The sequence below is a fragment of the Podarcis liolepis genome, assembly GCF_965112155.1.
Source record: "Podarcis liolepis genome assembly, chromosome: 1".
NCBI classification, from domain to species: Eukaryota; Metazoa; Chordata; class Lepidosauria; order Squamata; family Lacertidae; genus Podarcis; species Podarcis liolepis.
The window spans coordinates 5,832,571-5,856,049 of record NC_139554.1 but is presented as its reverse complement, the minus strand read 5'-3'; the positions used below and the strand labels follow the sequence as shown (position 1 = coordinate 5,856,049).

Below are 23,479 nucleotides of genomic sequence, written 5' to 3'. Positions count from 1 at the left end.
ATGGGAAAGGAGAATGTTAGCCGCTTTGAGGCTTCTTAGGGTAGTGATACTCCTTCATAGATCACTGCCTTGCCGTGGCGAAGGGGCTTGAATAACTCAGAGAAGCCATGAGCTATCATCACTTCCTGGCAAATAGAAGCGGGAGAAATGGAGGCAGTGAGAGATTTTACTTTCTTGGGCTCCATGATCACTGCAGGTAGTGACAGCAGTCACAAAATTAAAAGACGCCTGCTTCTTGGGAGAAAAGCAATGACAAACCTAAACAGCATCTTAAAAAGCAGATACAGCACCTTGCCAACAAAGGTCCATATAGTAAAGCCATGGTTTTCCCAGTAGTGATGTATGGAAGTGAGAGCTGGACCATCAAGAAGGCTGATCGCCGAAGAATGGATGCTTTTGAATTATGGTGCTGGAGGAGACTCTTGAGAGTCCCATGGACTGTGAGGAGATCCAACCTCTCCATACTGAAGGAAATCAGCCCTGAGTGCTCACTGGAAGGACAGATCCTGAAGCTGAGGCTCCAATACTTTGGCCACCTCATGAGAAGAGAAGACTCCCTGGAAAAGACCCTGATGTTGGGAAAGATGGAGGACACAAGGAGAAGGGGACGACAGAGGACGAGATGGTTGGACAGTGTTCTCGAAGCTATGAACATGAGTTTGACCCAACTGTGGGAGGCAGTGGAAGACAGGAGTGCCTGGCGTGCTCTGGTCCATGGGGTCATGAAGAGTCGGACACGACTAAACGACTCAACAACAACAACAAGGATACTGATAAAGTGGGGTTTCAGATCCAAACTCCTCCTCCTCCTCCTCCTCCTCCTCCTCCTCCTCTTCTTCTTCTTCCTAGCCTCAATTTCTTTATTTTCTTAGCTTGCTAATGACATCAGTGGGGACTTTCTGGCCTTGTGGCATTTGGTGATTCACTTCCCTCTCGGCTTTTGGCATTCCTGGTGCAAGAACTCTGGAGGGCAGCCTACATAATTGCTGCCTTTTTGTCCGTCTCCGGGGGAGCAAATGCTGAAATTACCCTCCAGCGTCACACCTGCCTTGCGGCGCTTGTCTTCATCCTCAAGTGTAGGGAGGGATTCGCTTCAGATGCATTTATCGTCTCCCTGCTCCAGGCCGATCGATGGCTTTGCATCACTCCACAATTATCCCCAAATTGCACAATCACAGAAAGGACTTTTGGGCGAGAAGGGTCTCTCGCGTCTGATGCTAATAACGGCACTGAAAACATGTCATTTCCTGCACGTCTCCCAGCAGTCAATAAATCACTAAACAGTGCTCACTGGCTTGATTCCTGGCCGGTGTCAGTGATGTCCATGACATGACTGAGCTTCAGGGCCAGAGTTTAAATCTCGCTCCGGCCATTTACTCACTGGGTGGCCTTAGGGAAACAGCTATGCCATTCCCCAAATCTGTAATATGTGGAGGAAAGAACCCACACACAACAGCCCTGCGAGGTATGTCAAAGCTTAGAGCAGTGGTTTTCAAAGCATTCTATTTTTAAAAGATAAAATAATATTTATTAATAGTTTCAGAATTAGAGAAAAAAAATTAAAAAATAAAAAACAACACTACAATACATAGAAAAGAAGAAAAAAAGCAAAACATAAAAACCAATACAACAATACAGCAAAAAGATAAAAAAGAAGAAAAAAAAGACACAAATCCCGTATTACATATCTCTAACTTCCATTTGCTTGCTTCATTGACCTCCTCACACCTCCCTTTTCGTATTCTAGTTTAATTAGTTATTTCAGCAAATTCTTTCCATCTTTCTCAATTTTTATTAAATGATTTATCTTAACAATTTAACCTATTACTTAACTCAACAAATCCTTTCCATCTTTCCCCCATAGTCTGTTATTCAAATTACCTTAATTTATTTAACCTTATCTTACCATAAAATACCTTAGAGCTTGAAACTTAATACTCAATTATACATAACTCCTGATATCATTTCTACTAGAGCCATATAGTTTCATTTCAACATTTTCCCTAATATTCATTAATTTTAGGCTAATTCCCTAAATAAAAAATTTTCTTTATACATTTTCTAACAATCTTCATCCAACGTCTCTTCTTCCTGGTCTCGGGTCATGTCAGTCCTTACTGTCCATTCCATCTAGTCCATCAACCTGGTAGTCTTCTGTCCGAGGCCCTTAAGTCTCTTCCATGTCCCTTCTGCAGATCTTCTTCTTCTTGTTTATACCTGCACTTTTCCTAGTCTTTTGTTGGTCTCTTTCTTAATTTCTTTCCTTTCTCATTGAGGAGTAGGTCTCTGGGAGGTTCCAACCCAAAATTATCTCCGTCTCCCTTCATCAAACCAGCCCATTCCCCACAGTCCCACTCCCCACAGTCACCAATGTAATCCAAAAAATATTTAAGAGCATATTTCAAAGTCTCTCTCCAAAGTTAAGAACCTCCTCAGCTCCAGACTCCCCCTGGCCGACTCCAACTTCAATCTTCAAAAACAGCTGCTTATGCTGCTGTAGGGCCTCAGGTCTCTCCATTTGTATTATTTGAGGTGCAACCGCAACCTCCTCCATTATCTTCTGCACTTGCCCAATCAATACAGGTTCCTGATTTGGTCCCTGAATGGTTTCTGTATCAATATTCCCTGTTTGTCCACAGTTATTGTCCACAACAGTCATCAAATCCATTTTCTCATTCATCAAATCCACCTTCTCATGCATCTGTTTCAACAAAGCACTTGTCTTGCATAAAGCAAGCACCAAAACTTCCTCCCAGCTCATATTTAGTCAAGGTCAAAAGGACTGGTCCCACGATCTTAATCTCACAGCTGTAGAGTCCTCAAGTAGACGCAGCAACAATTTAGCAAGGTCCCTCTAGAGGAGACAATTTCTATTTGTATCCATCTTTTTAAGGCAAGTCCAACAAAGGAAAATTACTTTCATTTTTCAGATATTTTGTTACTTTAGAATGCAAAAGGCAACATTGGAATCAGTTTATTTCTCTTCTTTAGCTATCTGTCAAAGTATTCCATTCACAGTCAATAAACCTCTCCAACAACTCTCCAACAATTTCTGTCTCTGACACCCCATTCCCAGGTTAGAGACGGTGGAAACTTATCTTTCTTCACTCCCTCTCCTGCAGGCGTTACACAAAGTCCCCCCCCCTTTTCTCCTGCTTCCAAGGGGGTTTCAGTAGTTATAAATGAAGGAAATTTAGACTTTTTTAACGACTTTCCAGGCTTTAGCTTACAAGGTTTTTGCTTCAGTCTATGTACAAAAAGCGGAAGGCGGACTTCCTGTTTTGAACCTTCCCGCTTCGGTGCCAAATTAAGATATTTCTTGATCCAATTTTCCGTTTCTACTCACGGGTACTTGTTTTAAATCCAATTGTCCACAGGAAAAAGTCAGCGCTCTCCGGCAATGGCTGTGCGGCTTCACTCCGTGATAGTAGCAATCAGTTCGCAGCACCGCGCCGCTCACCCTACTTCACTCCAGAACCCCGAAATGGGGTTCCCCGTGAGTAGGGGGGCGCTCCTGGTGCCCTGCCGAACCCCATGTTCCCAGGCTTCCTCCGCCTGGGATTTCTAGTGGGTCCCCACCTTCGCCGCAGCGGAAAGACCCAGTTTCCACGGAGCCAGTTCCTCCGGTCGGAGGAACTCCGCCATTCACTGATGGCGCTAACCCGGAAGTCGGTTTTCAAAGCATTCTATACTGGTATGGCAGGAGAGAATGGTGGGACAGTTCAAGCACAATCAAATACACATTTAAACATTTCAGTATGGTATCATCATCATCATCATCATCACTTTTATTTTGTATACCGCCTTTCTATTTTATAATACTCAAGGCATTTACAAGCTGAAGAAACAAAGAATGTTCACCTTATAACAATCTAATGCAATACAAAAACAGCTTTAAAATAAGCAATCTACATCAAATAAAGTAACATTCAACAATCATTAGAATAGTATAGAATAATAACATCAGCATAAAAAAATTAAACAGAAACCCACTCTTAACAATTACAATAAATAATTTCAAAACTACAATCAATAAAACAACAGCCACAGTGCATAAAATAATACAATACAAATTGAGAAGCAGAGACTGGAGGGTGGGGCAAGGCAGGTGGAAGGAGGCCTTGCCTGATGGAGTATCTCCCCTCACCTCAATTTTTTTATTATTATTTGCAGGCTATGGATAAATATCTTTTCAAAACAAAAGCAAGAGCCATACCGAGGGCAACCCTAGTTGCATTTTCCAATATATTTCTATTTTAAAATTGGTGCAGCACAAACAAATTTTTATTCTCAAAGTGTGGCCCAGGAAAAAAAAAGTTTGGGAAACACTGGCTGAGAGAAACTGGCCTGAATACTTTCAATGCTTTGTGGCTTGGCAGGGACTTGAACCCAGGTGTCCCCATTTTATTTTATTATAATTTTTAATTTTAAAAAATCTTTATTATACATAAACTTAAACAGTACAATACAATACTGTACATACAATACATACCAGACATACATACCTGCAAAACATACATTACCTATATACAAACCCAACACAGACACACCATCAGTGTTTGACTTCCAACTCTTCTCATTGTGCTATTTTACAATTTATTAATCTGTACGCATTTCATTTTTACTATTCTGTTTTCCCAGTTCTTTTTCTAGACGAGTTTTGCTATACATTTCCTCTATTTTCTAGATTCATTCTATGTCTGTCAGGAGATCCACCTTATCCATATAATTTTTAAGATATTCTTCGAAAACCATCCATTCCTTATTAACTTTTTGTATAGTGTTTCCTCTTACTCTCCCTGTTAACTTTGCAATACAGTCGACTTACATATCCCTCTGGATACAGAATCTTCGGGATACTTCCGGGTTTCGCCGTGCGTGTATGCGCAGAAGTGCTCAGTCGCGCTGTGCATGTGTGCAAAAGCGCGCCTCTATTTACGTTATTTTCGGAGTGCGAACGGACCCCCGGAATGAATTAAGTTTGTATCCAGAGGGTCCACTGTATGTAAATATTGAATCATTTTCTCTAACCAGTCTGTGAGCTGGTTATTTTAACCCGGACACCCTCTCCATCCACTATGCTGGCACAGAGGACTTAGGAGACTACTGAGTGCTGCCTACACTGACTGGCAGCTGCTCCCTAGAGATTCAGAGATTTCCCCATCCCTGTCAGAGGCCTGCCTGCCCCTGGTGCGCACAGAAGCATCACATACAGACCAGGCCTCTGAATCTCGCTTGCTGGGAACTGGAGCAGAGAGAGGGGTTTATTGCCTTCTGGTGGGCTCCTGCTGGACAGGCGTTGATGGGCGCAGTATGCCTCCTGATCTGATCCAGTAGGCCTCTTATTCTGCTTTTCTGCTCATTCACGCAGAGCTTTGATATTAACTATACCTCAATGGGCACGTGAACGGCAGATGCCAGGCTCTGCGATATGGCTGGACGTTTGTGCCGACAGCTGCCCTTTGGGGCTTTCTCCTTTTCCTTGGAAACTGAACTGCATTAATTTGCGGATGTACTGCTTTGGGTCGAAAGGCCTCGTGCACCACAGCCCCACCCACCCACCCACCCACCCACCCACTGCCGTTCCCTTCGTACGCATGCAACACACAACTTGGTCTCGCTTTTGAGAGCTGCTTCTTTCCTTTTGCTCTGATTCCTGGCCTAGTGTCATTAAAAAAACAAAAACAAAAAACTGAGCAATCTTGGGAGAAAAGCAGTGACAAACCTAGACAGCATCTTAAAAAGCAGAGACATCACCTTGCCAACAAAGGTCCGTATAGTCAAAGGTATGGTTTTCCCAGTAGTGATGTATGGAAGTGAGAGCTGGACCATAAAGAAGGCTGATCGCCGAAGAATGGATGCTTTTGAATTCTGGTGCTGGAGGAGACTCTTGAGAGTCCCATGGACTGCAAGAAGATCAAACAGATCCATTCTGAAGGAAATCAGCCCTGAGTGCTCACTGGAAGGACAGATCCTGAAGCTGAGGCTACAAGACTTTGGCCACCTCATGAGAAGAGAAGACTCCCTGGAAAAGACCCTGATGTTGGGAAAGATGGAGGGCACAAGGAGAAGGGGACGACAGAAGACGAGATGGTGGGACAGTGTTCTCGAAGCTACGAACATGAGTTTGACCAAACTGCGGAAAGACAGGAGGGCCTGGCGTGCTTTGGTCCAGGGGGTCATGAAAAGTTGGACATTACTAAACAACAACAACAACAAAGTCCGGACCAACCTGCTGCCCTGCGCTACAATTTAAAACACTTAATTGATGCAACAAAAACAGCATAAAATACAGTATAAAAAGTGAATAACAATAAATTCAGAATTAAAAAATCAGTTTAGGGGGGAAATCCATCCAATAAACATTAGATGATCCCCAGGGCTAGCTGGCTAAATTAGTCCTATTTGGTTCAGCGAGGAGACCAGGGGAGAATTAGCTGTGGGATCCCAGAGCGAGTAATCTTCATAAAAAGGGGAGTGGAAGGGAAGGAAGGGGAATAAAAGATCAGGCTAAGTTCAAATTGAAAGCCAGGCGGAATAGCTCTGTCTTACAGGCCCTGCGGAAGGAGGTTAAATCCTGCAGGGCCCTGGTCTCATGGGACAGAGCATTCCACCAGGTCGGAGCCATCACTGAGAAGGCCCTGTCCCCGGTGGAGGATAGTCTGACTTCCTTAGGGCCCTGGACCTCTAAACTATGATTATTCATGGACCTTAAGGTCCTCTGCTTAAGGTTCGGCAGCGTTTGTAGAATTGTAGAGTTGGAGAGGGGTCTAATGGTCATCTAGTCCAACCCCCTGCAACGAAGGAATCTCAGCTAAAGCATCCATGGCAGATGGCCTTTCCTCTAGCCTCACAGAAACAGGATCACAGGTGTGAACCTGGCTTTCACCCAGAACGACCTCCCCCAAACCTGTAACAATACCGTGAAGCCGGTATTCTTGCAGTCAGTAGCTATGGAGGTTTCCAAGACTGCAGCCTCCATTGACCTTGGAGCTTTGGGGGCTGATTTGGGGGAGACAGCAAAGTCCATGCTTTCGTTTTGCTACTTCATTGATTAGCCAAAGCTGGCTTTCGCTTCACCCACCTTGCTGGCAAGGAAGCCCAGATAACTTTGCACAAAAACCCCACACCTTCTCTTTGTCCTATTTTATTTAAAGCCGCTTGTGGCTCCAAATCAGGTTTGTCAACAGGAGAAGAATAATCTCTCCTAATAGGATTTCTCGGACTAATGTGTCAGGTTAGTATACTTGGGGGCGTGATCCTGGAATAGTAAATAAACACTTTGTTTTTTTAATTTGCATTTTCGTGCGGATTTAATTTTGGAGCTATAATTGGATCAATGCACCGTTTCCTAAATGCTTTGCCTGGCATTCTCATTGAAGGGCCTGGGACAGATTTTTCTGGCAGGGAAAACTGCTTTGGTGTGATCTCTCTGTGTGTGCTGTTTCTCACCACTGAGCAACTAGACCCTGGTTGCACCCAGGCGGTACAAGAAGGATTCAGCCTGGAGCTGAAAGCAGCACCTTTTGCTTCCTCCCCCCCTCCAAAACTGATTGGTCAGGTGGGACCCCCGTCTAAATACGCTGTTTTAAGAACTGGAAGCTAAAAGGTTTCTCTGGAGACACATACGTCTGGATTGACAAGCAGGCTAGAAGAGATTGCTCCAGTAACTTTCTGACCTTGCCAGTTGGTATGCTCTACCCCAGCCCATCTCTGAGCTCCAGACACTTTGCAAATCCCTCCAAAGAACTCTTAACTTCTGGCTCTGCCTAAACTCAAATCCCCCCGGTTTACTATCCCTAGTACTTCAAGACTCCCATAAAATTACCTGGCTTAAGTCTAAACTACAAGAAAGAAGATTCCACCTAAACATTAGGAAGAACTTCCTGACAGTAAGAGCTGTTTGACAGTGGAATTTGCTGCCGAGGAGTGTGGTGGAGTCTCCTTCTTTGGAGGTCTTTAAGCAGAGGCTTGACAACCATATGTCAGGAGTGCTCTGATGGTGTTTCCTGCTTGGCAGGGGGTTGGACTCGATGGCCCTTGTGGTCTCTTCCAACTTTATCATTCTATGATTCTATCAAAAACTTCACTCTTGTGGCCTTATCCCCACAACACCTACTCACTATGGACCCTACTAAAGCAAACAGCCTAGTTGGTCAACGTCTAAAAGATATCGAGCATCAGAACAACCTGGCCACTATGACAACCTGGCAAACAGCCTAGTTGGTCAACGTCTAAAAGATATCGAGCATCAGAACAACCTGGCCACTATGACAACTATAAAGAAATTCTGCCCTTGGTATGTTCATTTTCCACCCCTCCATTTTGATTCTCTGGCCCCATATCTGCACAAACTTATTATCCCAAAATACAGACGTGCTTTTGCACTTGCAAGACTGGATGTTTTGCCATCTGGGGTACTTGAGGGTCGATTCCAAAAGATCCTGCCTGAGAAACGTCTTTGCCCCTGTGGAGATGGTAGCACCGTAACAGCGGCACACGTCCTCCTGTCCTGTACTCTCTACAAAGACCTGAGGAACGAGATCATCGCCCCACTCGTACTAACCATCCCAGGGCACTCAACCACTGCCACAAGGTCCTTTCTTCTATCAGATCAAAATGAGCAGATAACAGCAAAGGCTGCTAGGTTCATAGCAGGGGCAATCAGAATAAGGGCCACTAACTGACTGCTGATTTAGGACTTTAAATTGTGCTTTTATATCAAATTTCCTTTTCTGCGTATACTGTAATGTTTTACTGTTGCTATGGCCATTGGCTAATGCGAATAAAATTTTTGCAAATCCCTTTGCGTGATCCAGGTTGGTGGGTCTGTTTCTACCCAACCTAAGCTAAGAATGTTTGAAGTCCTGCTCATTTTCATGGGAGCAACTGAAAGTGCGCCCATAATTCTCCTATTAAAATTAAGGTGCCTTGAAAGAGATTTGCATGGGAGGGTGTGTCCTGATCCTGGGAATTTACCTGGTCTGGTCTACCTTGATTTCTTGGGATGGTTTACAGGTGGGACCATAACGGGAAATTTGTGTGATTTATGATGGGGGAGGGATACAAAAAACCAGGGATAAAGTGTGTTTTGGGGAGGGAGTCCCGTTTGTTTTTATTGCTTATCAATTAATTTACATTCCGCCAATGCCCAAAGCTTGCTTTTTTGTGTTCATAAGTTTGACCTCTGCTTTCAAACCTACAGTTTGAAAGTGCCATTGTAACAGAACGCTTCCTTCTCTTTTTCTCCCCTTTTTAAACAAAGGATTGTTGAAATCTACAGCAGAAGATTACAAGGTGAGTAATCCCTTGTGCTCTACCTAATGATATCTCTCTCTATAATAAAAATGGAACAGTGTCATCGCACAGCCCTGCCATTGGAGGATTGGTAATGCCTCATCACTACCCTGATATTGCATGAAGTCAGGATTAGGGTAAGGGAGCAAACCAGTGCCGGATTTACGTATAAGCTAAACAATCTATAGCTTGGGGCCCCACTCTCTTGGGGCCCCCAAAAAAAATTTAAAGGAAAAAAACCTGGATGTACATTTCCAAAATATAGGATTAAAAACAAATAAAATGAAACCTACATACAGCAACAGTGTTTTGTGTTGTGTAGGTTCCTACGATGTCAGTCATGGGCCCCGCCTGCTAGCCTGTGCCCTAAAATATCACAGGTTTGCTCATTTCTGTATATAGGGTGCCTACATTCTGCATGGACTGGTTGCAGGGCAACATGCGGCATGCGGCTGCAGACTGCAGTGCAGCACAGTTGAATGCACGTCAAGCTGTTGCACCTGTTATCTAATATTAAAGAGTGCTTGCAGACTGATGATCAGGCAGCATGGAATGAGGGTGTGAGTCTTATGCCTTCTGATTGATTTCATGTAATACATCATTTATTTATTTTTGATCCCATTATAAAATTACTATTAATATACTTCTTCTTAATTGTATTTCAGTTCAACAATTACTTTGATAAAATACATATTTTGTTATGTGCAAATGGCTCTAGATATCTACCTGGTCCATAAATGACCATATAGCCCATGGGTAGGCAACCTAAGGCCTGGGGGCCGGATGCGGCCCAATCGCTTTCTCAATCTGGCCCGCGGACGGTGCGGGAATCAGCGTGTTTTTACATGAGTAGAATGTGTCCTTTTATTTAAAATGCATTTGTAAGGCCTGCCTGCTGTTTTTACATGAGTAGAATGTGTCCTTTTATTTAAAATGCATTTGTAAGGCCTGCCTGCTGTTTTTACATGAGTAGAATGTGTCCTTTTATTTAAATGCATCTCTGGGTTATTTGTGGGGCATAGAGATTCGTTCCCCCCCAAAAATATAGTCCAGCCCACCACATGGTCTGAGGTGGACCGGCCCATGGCTGAAAAAGGTTGCTGACCCCTGATACATTCAACACAAAAATCAGTGACAATTTGTTGTTGACAAAGGACAGCTGGACATATCAAGGGCCCCAATACCTTCAGTAGCTTAGGACCTCATCAAACCTAAGGGGAAAGTGGTGGTTTAAAGCACCAGCAAAAGTCTGAGCAAAGCAGGGATGGAGGGAACTGAAAGGGAAATGGTGGTTTTAAATAATGGCAGAGGTTTGAGTAAAGTGAAGTTGGTTAGCAGAGAGAGCAGGGGTACAGCCTATAGTAACAAATACAAAAGGTTGCTTTGTCCTCGTCCCCCCTTGAGCCTACGCAGAGAACTCTGAATAAGGCTGTGCTCTGACTATCTGAAAATGATCTACAGATGGTATTTAACTCTGAGTAGACTTGCTAAAGTCGGGACGCGGGTGGCGTTGTGGGTTAAACCACAGAACCTAGGACTTGCCGATCAGAAGGTCAGTGGTTCGAATCCCCGCGACAGGGTGAGCTCCCGTTGCTCGGTCCCTGCTCCTGCCAACCTAGCAGTTCGAAAGCGCATCAAAGTGCAAGTAGATCAATAGGTACCACTCTGGCGGGAAGGTAAACAGCGCTTCCGTGCGCTACTCTAGTTTGCCAGAAGCGGCTTAGTCATGCTGGCCACATGACCCGGAAGCTGTACGCCGGCTCCCTCGGCCAGTAAAGCGAGTTGAGCGCCGCAACCCCAGAGTTGGTCACAACTGGACCTAATGGTCAGGGGTCCCTTTACCTTTACCTTTTAGGCTTGCTGAAATGTATAAGTCCAAATCAGAAAAGCGTTAGAGATGTAACGAGGTTGAGGGTACGTTTTATCATACGTGGTGGACTTGTAAAAGGGTAAAAGGGTATTGGGAAATGATATATAAAGGGGGGGAATGTTTAAAAGTACCTTTCAAAAAAAAACAACTAGAGTCCTTTTTGTTGGGGATAATTCAGAGGGAGATTCCCAGGTGTCAAAAAGACTATTTATGTACGCTACTACCGCAGCCTGTTAGCCCCCAAATGGAAAATGAGCGAGGTCCCAACCAAAGAAGAATGGCAACTTAATCTGATGGAATAGGTGCAGCTTGCAGATTTTAACATATAGAATAAGAGAAGAAAAAGAATGCACGTTTAAAGAAGACTTGGAAAATGTTTACTGAAAATTGTGTTCATTGAAAAACACTGGTAGCACTGAGATAAATTCAACACTGAAAGTAAGTTCTGGTGGTTGTAGCAATGGATCACTGAATGGTTTAGTTCATGTAAAGGATGCAGGGGTGTATGGTATGCAAAATGAACCACGGAAAGAGGTTCAAGAAGGGAAGTCATTGATTGGCGCTGTGGGTTAAACCACAGAGCCTAGGATTCGCCGATCAGAAGGTTGGCGGTTCGAATCCCCGTGACGGGGTGAGCTCCCGTTGCTCGGTCCCTGCTCCTGCCAACCTAGCAGTTTGAAAGCACGTCAAAGTGCAAGTAGATAAATAGGCAGGAAGGTAAACAGCATTTCCGTGCGCTGCTCTGGTTCGCCAGAAGCGGCTTAGTCCTGCTGGCCACATGACCCGGAACCTTGGCCAGTAAAGCGAGATGAGCGCAGCAACCCCAGAGTCGGTCACGACTGGACCTAATGGTCAGGGGTCCCTTTACCTTTAAATGAATATTCTGAAATGTAATCTCTGCCCCCAGTGCTCTGAAGCATTGCTGCCCCTCCCAAACAACCCTTTCTTGACTTGCAGAGATGTCCCGTAAGAGTTACAGATCTCTTTTCCCCGCCCTGTTTTCTTTCCTTGCTGCAGTTCAGGAGCGCCTTACGAAACAGATTGCCATCGCCATCACGGAAGCCTTGCAGCCTGCGGGTGTCGGAGTGGTGGTTGAAGCGACGTAAGCATGCGCAGAGCTCTACTGAGTTACCCAAGAGGGGAGAGGGCTCCATCTCTCTCCTGGATGGCTAGGGGTTAAATGTTGTGGGTGGGAGGGGCATTGCTCAGTGGTTTAGCATCTGATTTGCATGCAGAAGGTTATGAGTTCAATCCCAAAAACATCCCCCGAGAGACTCCCGACTGAAACACTCACCCACCCTGAGAGCTGCTGCCATCAGTGCAGACAGTACTGAGGTAGAAGGACCAGTGGTCTGACTCAGAATAAGGCAGATTTTTGCGTTTCTAAGGAAGTTAGATTACCCTCCACCAGGACAGGGCCTTCTCAGTGATGGCTCCGACCTGGTGGAATGCACAAATTAGGATAGCTAGGAAGCGGAAGGGGCAAGCAGAATATAAAATGGAAGAATGGTAAAAAGAGGTGTGGGACATAGCTATTAACGATAAATCAACGTGTGCCATTAAGGTACCACTGTACTGTTAAAACGGAAAGGGGTCAAACCATTGCAAGAGATATTGATATTTTGGGAGGTTGGATAATTACAATAGAAAGCTCTCAGTGGTGGGGTGCACATTTTTATTCTTATTTATGCATGATTATTACTTTGTTAGGGACGTGGGTGGCGCTGTGGGTTAAACCACAGAGCCTAGCACTTGCCGATCAGAAGGTCGGCGGTTCGAATCCCCGCAATGGGGTGAGCTCCTGTTGCTCGGTCCCTGCTCCTGCCAACCTAGCAGTTTGAAAGCACGTCAAAGTACAAGTAAATAAATAGGTACCGCTCTGGCGGGAAGGTAAACAGTATTTCCGTGCGCTGCTCTGGTTTGCCAGAAGCGGCTTAGTCATGCTGGCCACATGACCCGGAAGCTGTATGCCGGCTCCCTCGGCCAATAAAGCGAGATGAGTGCCGCAACCCCAGAGTCGGCCACGGCTGGACCTAATGGTCAGGGGTCTCTTTACCTTTACCTTTATTACTTTGTTAAAAAAAAGAAAAGAAAAAGAAAAAAGGAGGAAAGGGAAGCTGCAGAAAGAATGCAGTTGGTCAAGGCAGCTGCGGACTCAAAAAGGTGGAAAAACTCTGATCTATACGATGGCTTTAAACAAGGATTAGCAACTGTTATGGAGGAGAGGCCTATCAATGGCTACATGGCACAATATCTAAGCTTTGCCTTCACAGTTGGAGACAACAATGCTTGCATATACCAGTGGCTGGAAACCACACAAGGGGAGAGTTGCTCTCCTGTTCGGATCCTGCACAGGGGTCAGGGCTGTCTTAAGCATATGTGGCGCCGGGGTGCAAAGATCCCCCTGGTGCGCGGCCGCCCCTCAGGTTGCCCAGTCCCAGGCACGCAGGAGGGCAGAGCTGGTCAGCTGCCTCAGCGTCTCGCTGGCTCGGTCGCCCCCGAACTCGTGGCGCAGAGCCGCCTGCAGTAGAAGAGCCCACCGCGGCACTGTGACCGATGGGCGGGCTCTTCCCCGGACTCAAATCTCAGGCACCAGACTCTCGGCCTGGCGCCCCTGAGAGCCCAGCGCCCGGGTACCCTGCACCCCTATGACCTATGTGTAAGACGGCCCTGACAGGGGTTTCCCCACAGGCAGATACCTGGTTGGCCGCTGTGAGAACAGGCTGCTGGACCAAGATGGGCCATTGGTCTGATCCTGCAAACTCTCCTCATGCTCTTATCTCTGAAACAGTCAATTATGTATTTTTTGCTCTATAAAACGCACCACACCATAAGACGCACCTAGTTTTTGGAGGAGGAAAACAAGAAAAAACATATTCTGAATCTCAGAAGCCAGAACAGCAAGAGAGATTGTTGTGCAGTGAAAGCAGCAATCCCTCTTGCTGTTCTGGCTTCTGGGATAGCTGCACAGCCTGCATTCGCTCCATAAGACGCACACACATTTCCCCTTACTTTTTAGGAGGGGAAAAGCGAGTCTTACAGAGCAAAAAATACAGTAGTTTTTTTTATGCTGGGGATGTGACTGTCTCCAAGGTCTCCCAGCGAGCTTCATGTCCGTGCGAGGATTTGAACCCTGCTCCCCCAGGTCCTAGTCTGGCTCTCTAACCATTTTGCCGCGCTGCTTCTTGCCTGATGGCATCTCCTTCTTCTTCCTTTTCCCCGCAGGCACATGTGCATGGTGATGCGAGGGGTTCAGAAAATGAACAGCAAGACTGTAACCAGCACGATGCTCGGAGTATTCCGGGAAGACCCAAAGACCCGGGAAGAGTTTTTGACGCTCATCCGCAGCTAAAACTGTGCCATCTTCCTCCGGACTGTCTTGTCTGCTGTTGGTTATTTTGCTGCTTTCTTCCCTCCTCTCTCTCTCTTTCCGTAAAGTAACTGTCCATTTAAATTCCCTTGTTTTCACTTTTTATGGTTCTGTAAAATGTTCTTTACGGCAAGTCCATTGTGACCCTTCATTCGCTCAAGGCAAGCTGACCCCCTATTTGGGAGGTTCCAAATACCGTATTTTTCGCTCTATAAGACGCACAAGAACACAAGACGCACCTAGTTTTTGGAGGAGGAAAACAAGAAAAAAAATATTCTGAATCCCAGAAGCCAGAGCAGCAAGAGGGATTGCTGCGCACTGAAAGCAGCAATCTCTCTTGCTGTTGTGGCTTCTGGGATAGCTGTGTGTAGGAGTGCAAATGGCCAGAGATGCAGAGGTGTAGATTGATCAAGAATCATATCAAAATAGTTTAAACCCAGTCAATGCAATGCTTTCATTGCTGACACAGATGGCTTACTCTATATCTGTTGTAATTCCTCATAGCAATCCCACCTGATCACTACATCTCTGGCCATTTGCACTCCTACACTGCGCAGCCTGCACTCACTCCATAAGACACACACACATTTCCCCTTACTTTTTAGGGAGGGAAAAAGTGAGTCTTATAGAGCAAAAAATACAGTAACTGTCCATTTCAATTCCCTCGTTTTCACTTATTATTGGTTCTCTAAAAGGTTCTTTATGGCAAGTCCATTGTGACCCTTCATTCGCTCAAGGCAAGCTGACCTCCATCTGGGAGGTTCCAAATAGTCTTGAAAAATGTTTTTTTCCGGCTGATGTCCTCTCACAACGCTGTCCGTTGATTTGGGTGGATGGTTTGAGTGGGATTTTACAAAATTTATTCTGCTTCTTAAGATCGTTTAAAGCGCAAGGACATGCTTCCTTCAGAAGGAGGGAAAGCGAAACCCCTTCTTTCCAAATAACTCACAAAATGCAACCTTCCTTCAAGGGGTGGAGCAAAGGCAGGCAACCCAGGGGCCACAATCCTTCACAGGCCAACCGCCCAAGGGGCCGCATGCCAGCTGTGATCCCTGCATTGCCGGGGGTTGGACTAGATGACCCCTGGGGTCCCTTGCAATTATTCTGCGATCCTATGAAGGCCTTCTCCCCAGACTGAGAACTCCTCCCTTGTTTCCAACACATGGCCAGCCATGGTCCTTTCATGGGAACATTTTTCCGTGCACGTCAAAAGTCCCGTCCCCTTCCTCTTAGGTAACCCAAATGCCACCATCGTCAGAAGTGGCTTCCTGCAGTCTACACGGAAAATTTATGGAAGGGATGTTTTGTAAACCCTCTTTTAATTAAGGAAAGATGGGGCAGTAACTGGAAGCAAGTGTTGAGCAGACTCTAAGCCTCCCCCTCCCTAAGCCTGTCTGATCCACTTACTCAAATCTATCATTTGCCCAGAGCTTGGATCGGTAAGTCAGTAAACCGGGGACCCCTGGGCCTCTAGAAGTCATTGTGCTCCAACTCCCACCCATCTCAGCCAGCTTGGCCAGTGGTCCCAGGGATGAAAGGTGTCAGGAAAGGGCAATAACCAGGAGCAACTCCCATCCAATGAAAGGTTGCAGGATTTGCGTGTCGAGGTCCCCAAGCCACCCCCTCAAATAACTCACAACTCACACGTAATTTTTGTTTGGGTTTTTGGCCACAACTTTATTAAAATACAAATTTTATGAGTGGTTGCTTAGGCATTGGTTAAGACTATCTGTCCCCCCCGCCTGGGGACAGAACTGACACCCGAACGCCATCGGATGCCAGTGAAGGGAAAACAATATTGGGGAGCAATGGAGCTGAGTCACAGGCCCTCAGCGCTCACCCGCATTCTTCCCAGGGCTTGCCGGCCCTAGTCTCTCTCCAGGGATTTGGACGAAATCGTGGCAAGCCCCTGGATTCCTTTAACAGAATTCCCTTTCAGCAGCAGCATTGGAGGGGCAGGAACAGCCAATCCTTACCCCTCCACCAACCAATTGATAACCAATGCCTAACCGCCAACCTTGCAAGTTGTGACGATTTGCTACGCAGTAGGCAAAAACCAAATGGCACAGCCAATCAGCCAGATGGACAAAATTCCTACCGGGCCCCTGCCCTAAGAGCAGACGACCCCATGACAGGCATAGCAAGGTCAAGTAAAACCTTCCAAACGCAGGGCGGCTGGGCGGGTGATTCGGCTCACACAGCGAAAGAGAAAGCCTCAAGCTGCGTGCTCTGAATTTAAACAGTTCGGTTGCTCCCACCAAATTTGCAACAAGTAAATTCCTCCAGCAACACAGCCATCCAATTAAATGCCAGGGTAATATTTATAACCCTACCTGGCAACAGAGGGGTGACTCAGCGGACCCCACCGCAACACGTGCTCTCACGCTTTGGGACTAAACTGAAAAAGCGAGTGAGGCGGAAGTTAACTATGGAACTCATTGCCACAAGAGGCAGTGTTTAAAAAAGGATTAGACAAATTTGTGGAGGAGAGGGCTGTGGGCAGCTGCTCGCCATGGTGGCTTTTCTTTGCCCATGACTGTTGGAGGAGAGGGGAGAGAGCAGAAAGCCCGTCTGGATTTTCCACAGACGCTCCCTTTCTAGGAAGTGTGCGAAGCCAAAATGGCAACCGGGCCTTTTCCAACCTGTTGTTGGCCTTGGAAATCCCATCAGCGCCAGCCAGTACACCCAGTGGTCAGGGCCGATGGGCCTTGGCGGTCCAACAACATCTGAGATAAGGTTGCCAGATTCCCCCCCCCCCAATGAATCTGGGGACACTTTTCAACTTCAGTGGATTCTGTATGGGGACTGATTTGTAAATCCAGGGACTGTTCCCGGGAAACAGTGACGTCTGGTAACCTTAATCTGGGAAGCCCTGGGATGAGGAAACTGGTGACCCTCAGCCTTGTGCAACGAGGGAAAAGTCAGGACCAGAGCATCCTCACTTTTCCCTTGGGGACAGAGCCGGCATCGTCCCTGTCCAAACTCTGCTTTTTTGTTTCGCCACAGAGTCCTTCCAATATACCTCTTAACTGGACTTTTGGAAACTTCTCTGCTGTCTCCATATAGGCGAACCGGTGCAAGGGAGCGATTTATTCCTTCTCCCCCCCGTACCACGAGCAAAAGGAAGTTCCAAGTGGCTCGCACCCTTTGTGGCCTTAGAATTTGTTGACCTTACAGCTTGGCGAATTTGTTATTTATGGGAAGCTTTGCTCCCCATGGCCTCATCCAGATGTTTGGGGCTACAGTCTGGGGTGGATGGGAGTCGTAGTCCCTAAACAGCTGGATGACGGCAGGGCGAAGAGGAAGGCTTGCATATGCCTCTTCCTTTGTGGGGGAAAAGTGACCCTTAGCCAACGTTTTCCGTGCCCAGTCTGTACATAAATAAACGTAAGCCATGCACATTCTGTTGTTGTGTTTCCCCCTTCTGTCAAGCTCTGTTCTATTTAAAAATATTAAAAGAGAAATACAGCCTTGGTCATTTTTGGGAGACTCTCCGCGGTGTGATTTGTGAGTTCAGCACTGGCAGCCTGCAACTTCACACATTGCAACCCAGGGGTTATACCTGCGATCTGTACCTGTGCTTTTGGGAGACATGGGCCAGGGTGCTGCCGCTACCATGTGCATCTGGGGCAGAGTTTTCCAAACTGTGTGTTGCGGCATGTTAGTGTGTTGATTGCAGAGTGTCGGTGTGTTGTGCGAACACTGGAAAAGGGGTCAGTTTAACCTTTGCTAGTGAAACTGAATGACTGTGTTACGAAATTATGCAGGCAGGTCTGAAAAGTTTGGGAGTATAGCATTAGGAGTATAGCATCTAGATCAAGGGAAGTAATAGTGCCACTGTATTCTGCTCTGGTCAGACCTCACCTGGAGTACTGTGTCCAGTTCTGGGCACCACAGTTCAAGAAGGACACTGACAAACTGGAACGTGTCCAGAGGAGGGCAACCAAAATGGTCAAAGGCCTGGAAACGATGCCTTATGAGGAACGGCTAAGGGAGCTGGGCATGTTTAGCCTGGAGAAGAGGAGGTTAAGGGGTGATATGATAGCCATGTTCAAATATATAAAAGGATGTCACATAGAGGAGGGAGAAAGGTTGTTTTCTGCTGCTCCAGAGAAGCGGACACGGAGCAATGGATCCAAACTACAAGAAAGAAGATTCCACCTAAACATTAGGAAGAACTTCCTGACAGTAAGAGCTGTTCGCCAGTGGAATTTGCTGCCAAGGAGTGTGGTGGAGTCTCCTACTTTGGAGGTCTTTAAGCAGAGGCTTGACAACCATATGCCAGGAGTGCTCTGATGGTGTTTCCTGCTTGGCAGGGGGTTGGACTCGATGGCCCTTGTGGTCTCTTCCAACTCTATGATTCTATGAAGTGCGTCACCAGCACGAATAGTCAGGAAAGCTCTGGTCTTTGGGGTAGAAAGTTGTGCAGCAGCCTCCAGGTGTGAGATGAAGTGGGTGCGCCATCTCAATATGGACTTGGAGAAGGTTCACAAAAGGGGATGGAGCGACTCAAAGGTTGTAGCAGTTGGATCTTTTCACAGAAAAGGCCTGGAAGATGCACATTGTCTCCCCTCCCCCCAATACTATGCCTACACTTCTTCCAGTTCACTGGGTTATTTTCTCTCTGTTTGAATCTTTTCCCAAAACCAGACCATCTTTTTAATTTCATTTGAAGTGAAGAAGCACCCCCAGAGGCAGGAAATGGCTCGTTTTGTTCATCCAGGAAGAACGGACGCAACTGCTTCAGAAAGCCGCAAAGTAACAGAGGTTCAAAAACATAAAAAAGCAGTGTCAACATTAGGGTACTCAAACACCGCTGTTTGGCCTAGCCGAGGCATCTCATACTCTTGAGATTACCCTCTACCTCCTTGCTTTTGTTCTTTGTTCAGATTTCTTGAATCCACAAATGCTGACCTTTAATTCCCTCAAGAGCCTGGATTTTGTAGCAGGTGTTTCTCATGAGCGAAGGAAAAGCAAAACTTTACACTTCCACCCCCTGACACACACACATGCATCTTGCCTTTCAGTCCACAATTTGCCGATATTTACTGTGGGTGGCGCTGTGGGTTAACCACTGAGCCTACGACTTGCCAATCAGAAGGTCGGCAGTTTGAATCCCCACGACGGGGGTGAGCTCCCGTTGCTCTGTCCCTGCTCCTGCCAACCTAGCACTTCGGAAGCACACCTGTGCAAGTAGGTAAATAGGTACCGCTCTGGTGGGAAGGTAAACGGCGTTTCCGTGCGCTGCTCTGGTTCGCCAGAAGTGGCATAGTCATGCTGGCCACATGACCCAGAAGCTGTACGCCAGCTCCCTCGGCCAATAAAGTGAGATGAGCGCCGCAACCCCAGAGTCGGTCACGACTGGACCTAAATGGTCAGGGGTCCTTTTACCTTTACCTACCAGGGCAGCGCTAGGGTTTGAGAAGCGAAAAAGGAAAACACACACGCACCTGTCCTTTGAAGGCTCTATTTTGGACCAAAATTTGTTTTTCTTAATCGTTTCTGCTCTTCAGATTCAGCACCCGGATTCGACAACCAGCATAAATCCTGCAAGTTAAACAAACCAGCCATGCTGGGATTGAGAGCCCTCCTAGACAGTTAGAATCATAGAATTGTAGAGCTGGAACGGGACCCCCTGGGGTCATCCATTCCAACCCCCTGCAATGCAGGAATCTCAGCTAAAGCATCCCTGACAGATGGCCATCCAAGCTCTGCTTAAAAGCCTCCAGGGGAGGAGAGTCCGCCAGCTCCCGAGGGAGACTGTTCCACTGTCAAACAGCTCTTTACTGTCAGAAGGTTTTTCCTGATGTTGAGTCAGAATCTCCTTGTAACTTGAAGCCCTGGGTTCGAGTTCTACCCTCCAAGGTAGGGTCCTTCTGCCTTGAAGTCCTGCCCTGATGGGGCCACTGGCATAGCTACCCCAGGTGTAAGAGGCTGCTGGAGGGAACGGTCTCTCGCGTCTGATGCTAATAACGGCACTGAAAACATGTCACTTCCTGCACGTCTCCCAGCAGTCAATAAATCGCTAGACAGTGCTCACTGGCTTGATTCCTGGCCGGTGTCCGTGATGTCGTGACATGACTGAGCTTCAGGGTCAGTGTTTAAATCTCGCTCCAGCCATTTACTCACTGGGTGGCCTTTGGGAAATTGCTATTCCTCTGCCATTCCCCAATTAAGTAATATGTGGATAAAAAATTACTGCGTTCCCTTGCAGTGGGGTTGCTTTGAGGGTTAACGGGTGATAGCCAATAAGATCATAAGAAAAGCTTCCTGGATCAGGCCAATGGCCCATCGAGTCCAGCCGGCGGCATAGGAATAGAATAGAATTTATTATTTATACCCCGCCCATCTGGCTGGGTTTCCCCAGCCACTCTGGGCGGCTTCCAACAAAGTATTAAAATACAGTAGTCTGTTAAACATTAAAAGCTTCCCTAAACAGGGCTGCCTTCAGATGTCTTCTAAAAATCTGGTAGTTGTTGTTCTCTTTGACATCTGGTGGGAGGGCGTTCCACAGGGCAGGTGCCACTACCGAGAAGGCCCTCTGCCTGCTAGGAAGGGGGGTGCGGGAAGCGGGGCGCGGGTGTCATCCTGAAGGGGGCTGACATCCAGCGCCCACCCCCTGCGCCGAGATCGGCCCCCAGGGAGGGCTGCGCAGCCGTGCAGATTGGCCCTGTGGGCGGATCGTCCCCGCCCCCAGGTGCACAGCATGTCTGTGTCAGGAAAAAGCAGCAATGCGGGAGCGAGCTGCAAGTTGCTGGAATGCAAAACAGGATGTTGATGTTTGGGACTGTACCATGGGAACAAAGGAGCAGTCTATTCACTGTACTGAGCACCGGATATTAGCCCAGAGTGTCATCTGACCTGTACTGGAAGTACAGGGGTGGAGTTTATCTCTCTACTGTTGGAGACTGGAGAGTGCAGACGTGTTTCTCTGTACTGCTGCAATGACAGAAATAAAGACATGTAAATAGATTTCTGTCTGTCTCTTTCCCCCTCCCTGAGGGAAGCAGGGAGGAGGGAGGAGAGGTGTGTCCCTCTCACGCTGAGTGGGATCGCTGATAGTGACCTTGCCTGTATCCTGCTGGGAGACGCAGACGGGGAGGTCAACAAGGATCTCAAGCCGAATGCCTGGAGTGTGGCCAGTTACCTCTGACTGCGGCCTGAGAATCCGACAGTCTGCCACTCCGGGTGCCGGAACACCTAGCTACGCCACTGAGTCCAGCATCCTGTTCTCTCAGTGGCCGACCAGGTGCCTGTCGGGAAAACCCACAAGCAGGATTCGAACACAAGAGCATCTCTCCCCTTCTGTGGTTTCCAGCATCTGGTATTCAGAAGCATTGATGCTTCTAATTGTGGAGGCAGAGTATAGCAATCATGGCTGCCAGCCATCACCATCCCTGTCCGCCATTAATTTTCCTGGTCCTCTGATAAACTGAAGGGCATCACTACCTCTTCTGATAGCAAACTGTACAGTGGTACCTCGGGTTACAGACGCTTCAGGCTACAGACTCCACTAACCCAGAAATAGTACCTCGGGTTAAGAACTTTGCTTCAGGATAAGAACAGAAATCCCGTGGTGGTAACGGGAGGCCCCATTAGCTAAAGTGGTACCTCAGGTTAAGAACGGTTTCAGGGTGTCAGCGCATGGAAACGCCCTTTACCTTCCCGCTGGAGTGGTATCTATTTATCTACTTGCACTTTGATGTGCTTTTGAACTGCTAGGTTGGCAGGAGCAGGGACCAAGAAACGGGAGCTCACACCGTCACGGGGATCCGAACCGCCGACCTTCTGATTGGCAAGTCCTAGGCTCTGTGGTTTAACCCACAGCGGCACCTGCATCCCACTAAGAAAAACAAATCTTCTTCCAAAATAGAGCCTTCAAAGGACGGGTATGTTTGTGTGTTTTCCTTTTTCGCTTCTCAAACCCTAGCGCTGCCCTGGTACGAAGCAGTTAATTATTATCAGTAAAGCTATTGATGAGCTGTTGTTCTTCTGGACAATGATGTAACTCTGGAAAGATGTACTTTCCGCCGGCAGCACAGGAGGCAGAAAGAGGGTCAGTTTTTTGTCACTGGCTCTGTCATTCGTTGGGTGAGCTGGTACAGCCCCTTGGGCTGCGAGTCTCTCCCTCTCCCCCCCCCCCGTCCATTTGCCCTTTTGCGAAAGCTTTTGAAGTTGTGAGGACATAGTGAGGAGCTATTTCGAAAGCTTTGTGCCCTTATTCAAACACTAGGAACTTTCTGCCCTCACCAGTTAAAACTGCTGGTAAGTTTCCACTAAGTGCAAACCGAAAGGATGGCGCAGCCGTTAGCATGCAGTGGTTTGCTTGGGAAGACCTGGGTAACATAGTGCAATTAGCTTATTAAATTTATTAATCACGTCTCACAAGAAACAGGTCCCAAAGCAATTCGTTTAGGCTGTTGCACAATTTGCTACCCTTCTTCCTTCTCCATGCGTATAATCAAGTTAAACAGGTTAATTAGGGTTGTCATATTCCCAAAAGTGAAAATCCGGACAAAATTATTGGGGTTTTTTTTGGATTTGTAAAGCATTTTTTAAAAATCGCCCTACTTGCTCTACTTGTCTGGGTTTTCCTGGACATTTTGCTGATTCAGCGAAAATCAACCCGGAAGCCGTTTTGACAGCCCGATTCCCAGACGTATGGCAGTCCCTTGGTTAATGCGGCAGCTAGACTGGTGACTGGGAGCGGCCACCAGGACCACATAACACTGGTCCTGAGGGATCTTCATTGGCTCCCAGTACGTTTCTGAGCACAATTCAAAGTGTTGGTGCTGACCTTTAAAGCTCTAAACAGCCTCGGTCCTGTATAACTGAAGGAGCGTCTCCACCCCCATCGTTCAGCCCGGACACTCAGGTCCAACTCTGAGGGCCTTCTGGCGGTTCCCTCGCTGCGAGAAGCAAAGCTACAGGGAATCAGGCAG

At 47.0% G+C, this 23,479-nt stretch overlaps 1 protein-coding gene across 1 annotated transcript in view; it reads left to right on the top strand.

The window, feature by feature from the left end:
* GCH1 (GTP cyclohydrolase 1) overlaps nucleotides 1-18,024 on the top strand; it is a 49,991-nt gene extending 31,967 nt beyond the window's left edge. Inside the window, exons 4-6 of the mRNA XM_083516062.1 lie at nucleotides 9,266-9,297; nucleotides 12,185-12,269; nucleotides 14,393-18,024. Coding sequence (XP_083372188.1) covers nucleotides 9,266-9,297; nucleotides 12,185-12,269; nucleotides 14,393-14,519 — 244 coding nt within the window. The 3' untranslated portion in view covers nucleotides 14,520-18,024. The remainder of the gene's footprint in view (nucleotides 1-9,265; nucleotides 9,298-12,184; nucleotides 12,270-14,392) is intronic.
* The last annotated feature ends 5,455 nt before the right edge of the window (nucleotides 18,025-23,479 follow it).